Here is a 13,931-nt window from a genome sequence, read left to right on the forward strand (position 1 = left end):
CATTTTGTCCTAGTTATATTTATATAAAATATAAAACCATATAAACCATATAAAAACACAGTGGTGATTTTTGTAATTTTGATTTTGATTTGAGTTTACAATTAAGTGACTTCTCCCCTTTCCCCACTTCTATCTGTGCCCCTCACCCAACACCTACCCAATGGACAGGATTAGCTGTCGCAGAGCAGGTTATGCATCTGTCTCCTTACACAGCATTGCACCATAGTACCAACAATTTGGGAAATAACTGAAGTAAAGAGGTGCATGTAAATTAAGACATATATTGTCATGTTCCAAATCTGCAGGACCGAACAGATCCTCACATTATTTTCATTCTCCTTTAGTTTATTTGGATGCCAGATGATGTCACAAAACAAAACACAATACTTCTTGCTATTACTACCAATAAAAATACTTAAAAAGAGGCTCCTTTATGAAACTTGGAATATCTATTTTTTTCCACCACAGGTCTTGATTGCTATATTTGAGCTTTTTGGGGGCACATGTATTTGTGTGCTTCTAGGGAGTAGGGAAGTAAGTTTGAGCAGTGTCACGATTTATGGGGAAGCAGTAATGGGCTTCTCCTGAATGTTAATTACTGGAGAGTTGTTCAGGGAGACTGCCTAAGAACTGTTGGTTTGTGGTAAATTAGTCATCAGCTCTATTGAGACAAAATGCAAGTTCAGAGCAGAGCTATAAAGGCGCCCAAATCCTTATGATCGACAGCCAACCTTGGTTACAATTTAAGAAAATATCTCAATTGTGCCAAATAGTAGTAGATGACTTTGCCCGAATTTAATGAGAGGCGTACAATTCTGTATAAAATGTAAAGCTCTCAACCACTTCAGGATATAAAAAGTGGGGAGACTGGATATTAAGTGAATGATCAGAGCTGCTTTGGCTCTTAGATCTGAAAAGCTGCCAAACCTGCCAATGGTGTGAAAGAATAGATTGCTCTGGAAAAGTCCTTGACTGAATGTGATGGTCTTCATTTGCCCATGAATGGCTCTTTCTGGACGTCCACACATATAAACCTCAACCTTTATCTAATTGTGCACAGGGTGGCTTTTCTGAGAAATGATCCTCTAGCTCCAGATCAAAACAATTGCCTGCTTTTGGAGGCTTTTCCTGAATCACAAGCAGCTCTTTCAATTCCCGGTTACCTTTCTTCTTCATTCCCACCTCCAGCAACCAGAAGAGGGGAGTTAATGATTCATTGGCTCCCAATGACCTTTTGAATAATTGGACTGTGATGTACCAGTGAGACTCTCAGCTCCCTCTCTCTCTTCCTTTTAGTTCCCTAGTTTGGCTTTAATATTTACAGCCTCCTTCTCAGTCTACATGCCTGAACGCCTGAAGGAAGCAAAACATTTATTGCCTCTCCCTCCCCGTGTTCGCCAGCTTTTCACTCAGCCCCATTCCTTCCTTTTACATCACATGGGAGACTCGCCTCCTGGCTGGGACTCCCGAGTTCTTCCGGAGTCTCTGCTGTTGAATTTGTCGATTTCACCAAGATAAAAAGATGGATTCAGACTCAGACTCACCTTTTAACTACTCGTGGCCTTCCTTCCCCAAAATGAAGATTCGACGGAGGGCATCCAAACAAGGTAGAGCACGGGGCTCATTTACTTCCCCTAGAGCCAAGCCAGGCATCTTCGTGTTCTTACCTTTTTCTTCCTTATTTCTTTGCCAGACTGTTTTCTGATAAAGTGCGTGTTTGTACATGTCTTTGTAAAACTCTCACTATGTAAATACTTTACATGTAGACTCCTGAGGTAACCCTACTTCTTATGTTTCTTTCACTTTGAATCTACCTTTCTGCTATGTTGTGCATGTGTGATTCTCTTTAAAAAAAAAAAATGAGGGGAGTTCAATACAAGGTAAATGTTTGGGATTCACTTAATCAGAGTTGCCTCGACAATAGAGACCTGGTGATTTAAATGCGTCCGGCTGTGGGAGATGAAAACTACACACGCATTGGATACCCAGCTGCTGCTGCTTTTGTGTTTTAGTTCTCAAGTGCATGTTAATACTTTAAAAAAATATTTTGTACTTAAAAATTTTTCTTTTCTTAAACACTTTATTGATTTTATAGATGCTCCAAGGAAGGGACTTTATGAAAGTAATTTCAAAAAGAAAGCTTGTATATCTCCAGGGGATACAGTCATATTATTACAAAGTTTATTAACAGTAATTACCAAGTATGCAAAATTCTTTACTGTGTGATTAATGAGGGAGTGGGTTTACACCAGCTATTCCCCTCACCTGCCACTTACTCTTGTGGTGCAGGTCTTGGAAACCAAGAGGCCATCTGGTGTTCGGGTACAGCAGAGGTGCCTGAGTATCTGCTGACCTTCCTCACCGGGCCAGGCAGTTTGTGATTGTTGACTTCTGAGATTTACCAGAACAGGAAAAGTAGTCAGTACACCCTTCACATCTCTTGTCTTGTGCAGGGACTTATGTGGTGGTTTTTAAGGAGAAATAAACATTTTCATGAGCTTACAAGCACGAAGAGGTATTTCTGAAAGTGGGTGTCATTGATTTTCGGGAGCAGAATTCTTTATCCTCAGAGCAGAATGACCTACTATATTACCCCATACTTTTCCCAGAGCAAAATGGAGGCTGACGGTTGTCAACACACCTGGTTCTCTTCAAGGATCTTTTTCTCCTTCTTCTAAAATAAAGGGAGGTGTGTGTTTATTTGCTCTCTGGCTGGGATCAAGGCCAGCTCGAGAACTAAGATGGGTTGAACACCCAGGGGTGGTAGAAGCCTCAGCCTGAATGAATCTGCTGTCCTGCTCAGCTGCCATCCTTGAAATTCTGTCATGGGGAACTTAAACAATTTTATACACTATTCTATTTTCCTCTTATGCTATTTTAAAATTTAATTTTGTCTTTTTTTGGGTAAGGGGCATGATGTATGTAACTTGCCATTAAATGATTCAGGAGAAAAAATATACCTATGAGAGAACACAAACCTGTGCATGTAAAAGCAAGTTCGGACACAAATAGAAAATGGAGTAAAATGTTAACAGTAATCTGGGTAAAGGTGATATATTGCTGTTCTTTGTGCTCTTTATATTCTTTCAGCCTTTCTGCAAGCTTGTAATTACTCCTAAATTATTTTTAAATTACTTCTGAGAGGGGAGATGTACTGAGTTGGTAATACTTTAGAGGGAATATTATTAGTTTGGGTGTGTAGAGAACTTCTTGAGGGCAGGTATCAGTTCTGTAAGACTGTTACCTCTTTTTGCTAATTCTAAGTGAGTTAAATTAGGTTAATATATTTTTGTATTTATAGAGCCTGGCTGGCTCACTGGATGCCTATGTTGTTGGGAGCCTGGGTAGCCTAACAACCTGGAGAGACGTGGGATTAATGATTAGGAGGCCAGCGAAGAACCTTGAGAGTCCAGTGGAGTTGGAGGGAATGCATTAATCACACTCTCCTTTGAAATCCAAAGTTGGAGCCCAGCCACTTTGAGCTGCCACAGAAAGTCATAACATTGCTATGTGTAAATTAAACTCAATTCAAGTGAAAGCAGGTACAGGAATATGAAAATGATTAACTATCTGTTGCTAATAAAAGACAAGTGCAAATACTGTTGGTAGCAGAGAGTTGAGGATGGTTAGACAGTGTCCTGTGCTTCGTTTCTTCATCCAGAGGTCATGACCTAGTTGTGAAGAAGGAGTTTGGTCATGCTGTAATGTTAGCTGGACAGGGTCCCAGAACCACAGGTCTCAGAGGTGACCTGGTTCAACCACTGCATTTTACAGAAGAGGGTGATGGGGCCCAAGGAGGTAAAGTGAGGGGGGATTGCTCACATGTTCCACGGGCATTTCCTGAGTACCAGGCACTGTCCTGGAGGGCAGGGCAATATGGGAACCAGATAGATGCTGTTCTTGCTTACAAGGGTCTTAGCATCGGGAATGGGACCCACCCCTCCCAAGACCCAGAATGACACCATGGTGTGGTGGAAGAAACACCAAACAGGCTGATTTTTCCAGCGCAATAATTAGTTTGTGAAGAACTATGGTCTCTTGTGTCTTAGAGGAGGATCTAATTACTTTAGCTTTTAAAACTAAGGTGACTTGAATTTCTTTCTCATTCTTTCCCTCCTAATCATTACCAACATCATTCTCCGAATGTAAGCTCTCGTCACCTGGGAAATCATGAAGGAGGTTTTGTGCGCTTGGAATTTCTAGTTTTATTAACAAACCTCTTATATTTGGTCAGAAATATTCTCCTTTATTTTCTATTACTCTTTCTCTGTCCTGACCGTGTTCTATTACCTTTCTTTTAATCACCCTTCTGTTCTTATGATCACTGTTTTTTGATGGACACATATTTTCATACACATACCTAGCTTGTTTAGAGATGTGGAAATTTAGAGAGTTTGGTAATAAAAGAATGGGATTAGTAGAAACCCACCAATACTTATATATCAGCTAAAAAGTGCAGCTAGTACATTCTTACTCCTATGCCTTCAGAAGAAAAGAAAAAATGATATTAACTCAGAAGCAGTGCCATTGAAAATGACCAGTTCCTGGAGGAGAATGTGAAGTAAGCAGAGGATAAAAGCAGTTAAAACCAAGCAGCCTCAAATATACTACTGGGGTTCTCAAACTTGCCCTTGTCATTTCATGGGCAACCCTGGGACAGGCTGTGCAGGGAGCTTGGTCCACGAAGGGAGTGGGCCAGGATCCGCTGCTGTTCTGCTTCAAGGACTCCAGGAATGCCTGGGTTTTGTTTTTTGTTTTTTGGTTGGAGGTTTTGCTTTCAGTAGGAGATTCCACCAGGAAATGTAATTATATTAATCAAAGATTTAAAAGTAACAGGATTAGACATTATGTAAGTTTCCCATTATTATCATTCAGTCTTTAAGATGAATTCTTTAATATAAATCACCAGGACCCGGGGAATGTTGAGCTGTTCTCTGTGCCTTTCATCTGCTTGTGTGGCTGCTCACTGTCTCCTGCCCCAGCTCCTATCATGTGCCTCTCTAATGACACACGGTGTGAAAGAGTGCTTTTGATTTCTTATTTTTTTGCTGGTGCAGAACCAGTCCGCGATTGTCAAAGGAAGGATTGCCTATCAGAAAGCTTACCAACCTTGAAGTGCCAAATTTTCTGTAGGCATAGTCAAAATAATATTTATGTGGCATTTTATTTATCATAATAACTGCTGTTTACTAGGTTATGGTACTTACTGTACATAAATGATACATGGTTTTCAAAATGAGTCTGTAAGATAGATACCATCTCTGTTTTACAGGTGAGGGAACTGAGTCTTAGAGTTTTAAAGTTTTAACTAAATCCATACCAGGAATTCAGGGAACAGTACTCATGGTAGAATAAGGAAGGAAATGAATGAATGAGTGATGTATGTGTAAGGAGTTTTTCACATGTTATCTTGTAAAAGACCTGTATGTTAGACGTGGATGTCATCTTCATTTATTATTGGAGGGCTCTGAGGCTCTCAGTGGAGAAATGAGTTGCCCAAATTCAGAGCTAATAGATGGTAGAGCCAGGCCTACAACTGGGACATTGAGTTCAGAAGTTTTATTCTTCTCAGTATGTTTCACCACCTCTTAGTAGAGGTAAGAGAGAGTAAACTTCAATGGGTAGCTAGTTATCTTATATTTTTAGAAGGTGCCAAGGCATTTCACCATCTTAGTTTTTCCTTGTCTTGTGGATCTTTGACTAAGATGTGGGGGTGGGGTAGTGAAAACTCTGATGGAGCAAAATAGGAGTGCTGTTTCTACCTCCTGATACACCCAAACATGCAGGTATCACCTACTGACCACGTCATTGGTTTGGGGAAGAAAAGGTGGACAGATGACTGGAGCACTGGATAGTTGGCTGAGGACAAATTGAGGAAAGGATGGGATGGGAGTGCTTCCAGGCTATCCTGGGAAGTTCACAACTTAGTCCCAGACAGAGAGATAGTTAGAGAGGTTGAGTGTGCTGGGAATGGAGATGAAAATTGTGAGGCCCCTGTTTTGGCCTTTTTCATGAGTTCATTGAGTGTTTGGAGAGCAGGTACATAGTCTGAAAAATAATCCCTAATATGGTAGGTATTAAAGTATGATGACATTTGAGAAGGTTTAAAGGTGAGTTATTTTTATCTCATGAATTCATTTGTTCTCTTCCTCTTTCCTGCCCTCCTTTCCTTCCTCCCATGAAGTTCATTGACTACACTCATGTGCTTCCATGTACTTCCATGTTTAGAAATTCCCCAAAGGATGCCCGAGTACCATAGGAGAAATCCTCATTAAGGAAGAGAAACATTTTTATAAAGGTGACATAATCTGCTAAGATTGTATTGACTCGCAATGAAGACAGTGTCTAACCTCACACACAACAGTTTCAAATTCATTCTCTGCCTGCGGCCTTTGTCGGCAGCGGGAAGGAGGCCCATTACAAGCTCGTTGCCAAACCACATAGCTATGTATTCCTTTAGTTAAACAAATACTTTGCCAAATATTTGAAACTATTTTTTTTCTTTATTTTGGGCTAGTTCAAATTCTTAGGCAAGGTATATTTCTACCTTAATCCCTGTAAATGGAAGGGAGGCACTATTCCCATTTATTACCTCATGTTCAGGAGACTCCTCCCTACCATTCCAGTCTGGGGAAAGGTCCAATGGTTCTTTGTTTAGGTACATTAAGGCAGAAAGTGATAGGTCCCATAGGAGAGGTCAGGACAAGTTACTGTTCAAGTTCAGAATGAAGAGACCAGTTCAACTGGAGGGTATCATCAAAGGAATGAACAGGGAAGTGGACCCTCCAAGCAGATGGGGTGAATCATACACAGAGTGCATCAAAGCCATGGGAAGTAGCCCAGCTTGTGCACTGTGGACTCATAGTGGTACAGAAATGTAGAGCGGTGCCAAATGCTGCATTGGCCGGGATGGTTAGTATTGTCTGCCTAGCACCCTCTGTCCCTCCACTGAACAGCTCTCACGATTTTTTGTGCATGTGTGGTCCTCCCATGGCTCTGGCCGTGAGTCCAAATGCTGCTGTCACCTTCTCATGTGACACTGCCTTCCTGGATGCAGTGGGCTTGGCATCCCACCCAGGTGGGCCAATCACAGCATCCTGGCCACAGCTATTGGTCCAGGGTGAGCACATGACTTCAACTTGGCCAAACAGAATCCTTCCTTGGGATTCTTCTAACTGGAGTTTGGAGGGAAATATCTTCCTTCTTGGGTGGCAGTGCTGGAAGGGTTCGAGTGGAAGCTATGGGCTGGAAAATCTACCATCATGTAAAGAGAAGCCATCATGAGATAGGGCCTTGCTAGATCCCAGGCCTTTGCTCGAATCTCTGGGGCTCTCTTGCCCAGGTGCCTCCCTCTCAAGATTTCAATGTTAAATTCCTTCAGTTCTGTGGGCTGCCCTCATGTATCTCCAGCAGATTTTTTCCCTTTCCACTTAATTGTTGTTTTAGCAAATTCAGGTGAATATTTCTTCCAGCTAGACTCTCCAACTTGTCCTTGAAGATGTAGCTTGAGGGTCCATGGTCTGGAAGCCTTCCCTGAATTCCCTCAGTGTTTATTATTTTATCCCTTGAGCCATCCCTCATTACTATATTGCCGCTGTTATTTAATTTCTCTCACCCTAAGACACTGACTTTCTTGAAGATGGAGACTGGCTGACCCGTCTTCACACCTCCAGTGTCCGGATTGCAGAAAGCAGGCAGTAAATATTGAAAGTGTATTGTGACTCACTCACACTGCACTCAGATTCTTCTTCTTTTGTCTTTATTTCTTTATTTTGTCTATAATAGATCTGATTTTTGTTACGAAGTCCTGCCCTCTAGGCAGCCGGAAGGGAAAAGGGTATATTATAGTCTAAGAGAAAATTTGGTCCTATGCAATAATGAAAATAGTCATTTTCTGTAACTGCTCAGTCTCTTTAAGTAAACTCTCCAATCTCTCAGATTTCGTCTTCCTCCTCCTCTTCCTTGCCAAGCTGGTACTGAATGTGATTTCCTGGTGAGGGCGTTGGGGAGGGAGGAGGCAAGCCTGACTTTGAATGCTCTGTGAGTCCTGCTGGTCTCTGCTGCAGGGCTGCTGGCTGGCGGCTCCCTCAGCCAGGATTGCTTCGTTCCTGGGGCTTCTGACATCTGTGACCAGGGTCCTGTAGTCTGTCTTCTCCTTGGCGTTGGTCCAGACCTGGTGATTTTTCTTCACTGACTTGGGTTCACTGTGGCTCTTACACTACACAAATCTTAGACTCGCTGCCCCTTGCTACTGGCTCAGGCACTTCCCTAAAACATCTTCTGCAGGGTCCCTTCCTCTGCACCAAGGTGGGCCCTGTGGCAGGCCACGAGTACTTGACTCAGCCTCTTCCTGCTCCTCTCTCAGGCTTATGGGATCTGACAGATCCATTCTCACCCTGAGACCACTAGGAGCAGCCCAGGAGGGCTGGACCTGGGCCTGCTCCCTGAGCTTGCTCTGCTTCCGAGAGTGCTTGGCGGTGGTATCCTCATGCTGGTGTGAGGCAGCCTGCAAGCTGAGCTCCTCCTTAGGAGCCTCAAACAGAAGTGAGAAAAGCTCACTCACCCTCAGACTAGGCCCTGGCCTGTTTCTCACGGTTTCCCACAGATAGGGGAGCCACTTGTCTTACTCCTTTGATCTCATTCTCCCTGCCAGTGGAGAACTCTGGTTATGAATTGTAACGAACCTCTTTCCAGCTCTCATTCATGCTAACCTACTTAGAGGTGCCCAGGGTTGCTCAGAATAATGGAACAAAATTTAGGAACCAAATAGAGTTTCCAATCCAGGAGAAACCCAGAACAATTTGGAGAAATGCCTGCAGTGCTTAGCTTTCATTATTCATTTATTCATTCATTCAAAATGTTCTTGCTGAGGACACAAAAAATTAGTGAAAGTTATTTGAAAGTTGCCAAAAGAGTAGATCTTAAAAGTTCTCGATACAAGAAAAAATTGTAACTATGTGTAATGATGGATGTTAATTAGACTTACTCTGTGATTATTTTGCAATATATATACAAATATTAAATTATCATGTTGGATATCTAAAACCAGTATGTTTTCTCAATTATACCTCAATTAAAAGAAAAGCCCAAGTGAGAGAATTAATGTTTCAGTGGAGTTCTTTATTTTGTGAACATAATTTCTTGTCTGTAGTAGAACTCAATTCTGTTTAAGATATTAAGTGGGGGTTGGTGGTGATGGTAAAACTATACATGTCTCTAGAGATAGGCGCTGGAGAATTAGAGCACCTCGTGACTTTTGAAGTGGACAAAATCATTTTTATATGCCTGAGTCTTTCCATAAGTTTATGCAGGATCTGAGTTACTCATAGGTTTTCTTGTAATGATGACATATAGTTTGTTTTTTGTTTATAATCCCCTGAAGAGGCATGAAAACAAGGAACAGACTGACAGTGGCTAGAGGAGGGGAAGGGGCGGAAGGAAGAAAGAAGGGGGAGGGTCTAGTCAAGGAACATGTATAAATGACCCATGGACATGGACTACGGGGTGGGGACCGACTGTGGGAGCAGGGCTTGGGCAGGGCAGGGGAGAGCAACAGGGGGGAACATTGGGACAACTGTAAAAGAACAACAATAAAAAAGGCAAAAAACAAACAAACAAACCCTGGGAGTGGTCTCGTCAAAACCCTTCCACTTTCTTTGAGCTTTCACTTCTGTCCTGGTGTTTGTATAATGTTAGTTTTCTTCCCCTCAATTTGCCCACTTTTCCTTTCTGTAGATTAATTGGCTTCTGGCCTTGGAGAACTGCATCCAGAAGGAAAGGAATTGCTGATTAAACCTAATCACACCAAACTCTACACTCCACACATGACTGAACATCTTAATAGCTTGAGGGAAGCAAGTGCAAAAAAAAAAAATTATTTATATATTTAAGAGTCCTTCTTTTCCAAACATAAACATATGTCCCCTCGAAGGCTACTTTGTGCTACTATAATTAGGAATGAGAATTTGGAAAGATTTGGGAGAAAATTGTTCTCCGAGGACTATATTTTCTTCTGTCCTTCTCTTTTCCCCTCTCCCTGCCTCTTTTTCTTCTCCAGTGCATTACAAGGGGAAAGACTTGTTTTCGTTTTCAATAATTTTGATAATTAGGTCTTTAAAAATAGCAGAATAGGACTTTCTCTAGCATCTGATTTTAGAGTACCAAGTCATGAGCTGATACGGAGAAGGGGTTTTAAACTGCTGTTCTCAGTGTGAAGGCTGAACAGACAGCCCTCCTCCTGGCACGTCTGTCTGTCCTCAGCTGTTCCTGTTGTTAACAGGACCTCATCCAGGGCTCCCTTTTCCTTTTACAGGACCCCAGGAGGGTGAGGTAAGGTCTGAGGGTAAATTGGACTGTTGGATCGATGTTAGAGACTCTCTAGCTTGGTAGACAAAGATTCCCTGGGTTCTCCCAGATTGATTGCAAGGTGGACTCAAATATTCAGAGTCACTTTAGCTTATATATGACCCACAGGAAATTCCTGGGCTGAGGGTAATTTTGGAATTTGAGTGAATCCTCTCTGTAATCTCAAGTCTAACTCAGAAGAGTGAAGCCAAGAGATTTTCCAGGCCACGATTAATAACAGGAAAATTTTAAGAGGAACTTTGAGAAGATTAGGCAATGAGATAAATGACAGTTTACCCCTGAAAATGTTTCCTCTCACCTGTGAGGGTGGGTTTTTTTTTTCTTCTGGAGCACACTCAGACCACGGGTAAAAAGGACTGTCTGTAAATTTAAGAATGCGACAGAGTTTCCTTTGAATGTGGGAACTTGGGGGAGAGCGTGCTGTCATGAGAGACGATGTCTCTGTCAGCACTGTGTCTGCATTCTGGTTCTATCACTTAGTCACGCTGGCGGGTTCATCACGGTGCTTGGGCCTCAGCTTCCTTGTCTACAGAATGAACATGGTAATGCACCATGTGGTTATGAAGAGTAGGGATGGCAAATGGGTAAAAGCAATGCAATGTACTCTTGCATAAAGCATTTCTAGCTAACACATTTACATATATAGTATCTGATATAGTTGATTTACTGATAATCTATTTTGCATGAGATTCTACAGCTGTCCTTTTACATAGGAGGCAAGTTTTAAACACATGACTTGTTTTTTTCCTCTTACTTTAGATGTACAAATGGTTATTGTTGGAAATCTAGAAACGACAGGGAGTAAAGAGTTGAAAATAAAAAGCACCTATAGCTCATCACTGAGAGATAGCAGTTAACATTTTGATTTATCTTTCCAGTCTTTTCTCTTGGTTGGGTATGTTGTTGTGTGGTTAAACAAAATTAAGTCACATTTTTACCGTTCTTTGAATGTTTTCTCAGCAAAACTACACTGTCATATTCCAGCAGGAAGTCTCCAGCAGTGGCTAACACAGGCCCGGGAAGTGAACAAACGCATCTAGGTACCAGTCATACCATGTCACACATTAATGAAACTTCCTAATGGGAAAATACCAGACATTGCTGAAATACCATTTTTTTTTACTCAAAATAGGATAGTGAGTAACCCCAATGATTAAGTAAAGTACTTTGAACTACTTAGCAGAGTGCCTACCTAGAGCTGCCACTGACTAGCTGTGTGACCTTGGGAAGTTCGTTAAATAGCACCACAGTTCCACAAAATGGAAATAATAAATATTATATCTTCAAAGGGTTGATTTGGTGATCAAATGGGTTAGTGTATATAAATCAGACAGTGTCTGGTTCATAGTAAGTGCTGGATTCATCTTTGCTATAATAGGACTATTAACTCAGTATAATTTCCCAACATGGAACAGGTGTTCAGTGGATAGTTATTTTTGGAGTACCTAATATTTTGCTTCTACTCTCCCTTTTAATTTTTTTTCCCCGTTAGATCATCTTCTTCCCAATACCTTTACTTTGCAAATCTACCAGGTCATCCTACTATTCCTTTAGTGAAAGAGTAACCTAACTGATATTTTAAAGAGGTTAAAGAGTATGTTCTTGGGCTACTGCTACCAGAAGGCATCCAGATAGTGTTGCATAGGAAGTGCTTAGCATCTGTGGTGTTCTGCACAATGGGAGAGCGTGTTTTTAGTTCAGACCCTGACTAAGAAGTTACTTGTCCTTCCAGGAGGGGCAAGGTAAAGCTCCCTATCATCTAAGTGTGTTGAAGGCACAGGACAAAACACAGAGGGAACAGGCAGCTCTGAGGAGGACCACAGTCTCATGGCTGTTTTGAGGCTTGTCAGGGATATTCTGGGGACTGGTCCTTAACGACTGTGCTTTGAGGGTTTTTAAAGAGTCATAGATGGAGGCTGAGGGCCCTGGGCAGTGCCTAACAGGTAGCACAGTGCCTGGCAGTCAGTAGATACTCAGTATGTGTTGAAAAAGAAAAACAAATAGGTGATTGGATGAGAGAAATAAGAAATTGACACTCCTGTCACAACCTGGGCAATCCATGAGAACACCTGCAGAATCTGAGGAAATCACCAGACCAGAAAAGGTTAGTCTCTTAGTTATGCCTGCCACAAAGAGGTTCTTTTCTTGATGAGAAAGAATTCACTCTTTCAGAGAATATTTGTTGAGTATTTACTACGTGACATGGTTCTAGGTATTGGGGATACAGTGAACAAAGCATTTAAGGTTGCTATTCTCATGGAGCTTACATTCAAATGGAAGGAAACATAATACACAGTAGATACAATATGCAAGTTGATGATATATGATATAAGGGAAAGTAAAGCAGGGCTTAGGAGCTTGCTATTTTATATATATATATAATGGTCACAGAGAGACTCTTTGAAAAGGTAACATTTGAGTAAAGAGCTGAGTGAAGAAGGGAATACATCTGGATTTCCAGGGGAAGAGCAGTCAGTGCAGAGAAAACAGCAAGTGCAAATGGCCCGAGGCATGGACCAGCAAGGCCAGTGTGGCCAGAGTAATCAGCAGCTTCAGAGGGGCTGGGTGAGGAGGGTAAAGGAGGACAGGTTTTATTTAGTGTGATACTGTGATTTATAATAAGAAATACATACTTGATCTTTGTTCCCATTTCTGACATAGAGCTTCTAAAACCCTTGAAATGTCTGAAGTGATGAGGGCGATAACAGTGCCTTTTGTTATGTTAATGAGGCAACTAAGGATGGGGATTAGTTATCAGGAGAAGCAACCTTGTGATTAGATCAGTGGTTCTCAACCTTCCTAATGCCGCAACCCTTTAATACAGTTCCTCATGTTGTGGTGACCCCCAACCATAAAATTATTTTCGTTGCTACTTCTTAACTGTAATTTTGCTACTGTTAAGTATCGTAATGTAAATATCTGATATGCAGGCTGTATTTTCATTGTTCTCAGAGAAGGAAAACTCTGACTCCAAAAAACCTCCGCTGCCTTGCGGCATACCTCTTCAGGGGAAAGGCTAAGGGAGTAAACCCCGACAGAAAATCCGGAGCCGGAGTCCCTAAGGCGGTTTGACGTTGTAGTCAACACCGGCAACTCCTGCGGCGCACCTGAAGCCAAGCTGTATTGACTCCGTCTTTCCCTTGGATCCTTCAGCTGCGAAGAGAGGGGGGGTCTGCTGCATGGGCAACAGCAGACCCTCCATATCACCCTGCCCAGGCTCTGTAGCTTCAGCTTCACTGGAGAGGACATTCCAGCGTCATCGCAAGATGTCGATTCAACACGGGAGGAGACAGATACCGTGTCACTCCCAAGTCGGACTGCACAACCATTCTCGGCAGTGCAGATAGACTCTTAAGAAGCTACACCATCGTCTCTCGAGACGGACGGCTGCCGATGATGATGATTTTCATTGTTACAAATTGAACACAATTAAAGCATAGTGATTAATCACAAAAACAATATGTAATTATATATGTGTTTTCTGATGGTCTTAGGCGACCCCTGTGAAAGGGTCGTTCGACCCCCAAAGGGGTCGCGATGCACAGGTTGAGAACCACTGGCTTAGA

At 42.0% G+C, this 13,931-nt stretch overlaps 1 protein-coding gene across 4 annotated transcripts in view; it reads left to right on the forward strand.

Moving 5' to 3' along the window:
• Positions 1–13,931, forward strand: part of ARHGEF28 (Rho guanine nucleotide exchange factor 28) — a 283,144-nt gene that overhangs the window by 164,373 nt on the left and 104,840 nt on the right. Inside the window, exon 1 of one of the 4 annotated variants that reach the window (XM_090276383.1) lies at positions 1,354–1,607. The exons of the other annotated variants lie outside the window; for them this stretch is intronic. Coding sequence (XP_090132509.1) covers positions 1,523–1,607 — 85 coding nt within the window. The 5' untranslated portion in view covers positions 1,354–1,522. Of the gene's footprint in view, positions 1–1,353; positions 1,608–13,931 lie in introns of those variants that run through there. 4 annotated transcript variants of the gene reach the window in all.

The sequence above is a fragment of the Furipterus horrens genome, unplaced genomic scaffold (assembly GCF_987537825.1).
Source record: "Furipterus horrens unplaced genomic scaffold, mFurHor1.1.pri manual_scaffold_5, whole genome shotgun sequence".
NCBI classification, from domain to species: Eukaryota; Metazoa; Chordata; class Mammalia; order Chiroptera; family Furipteridae; genus Furipterus; species Furipterus horrens.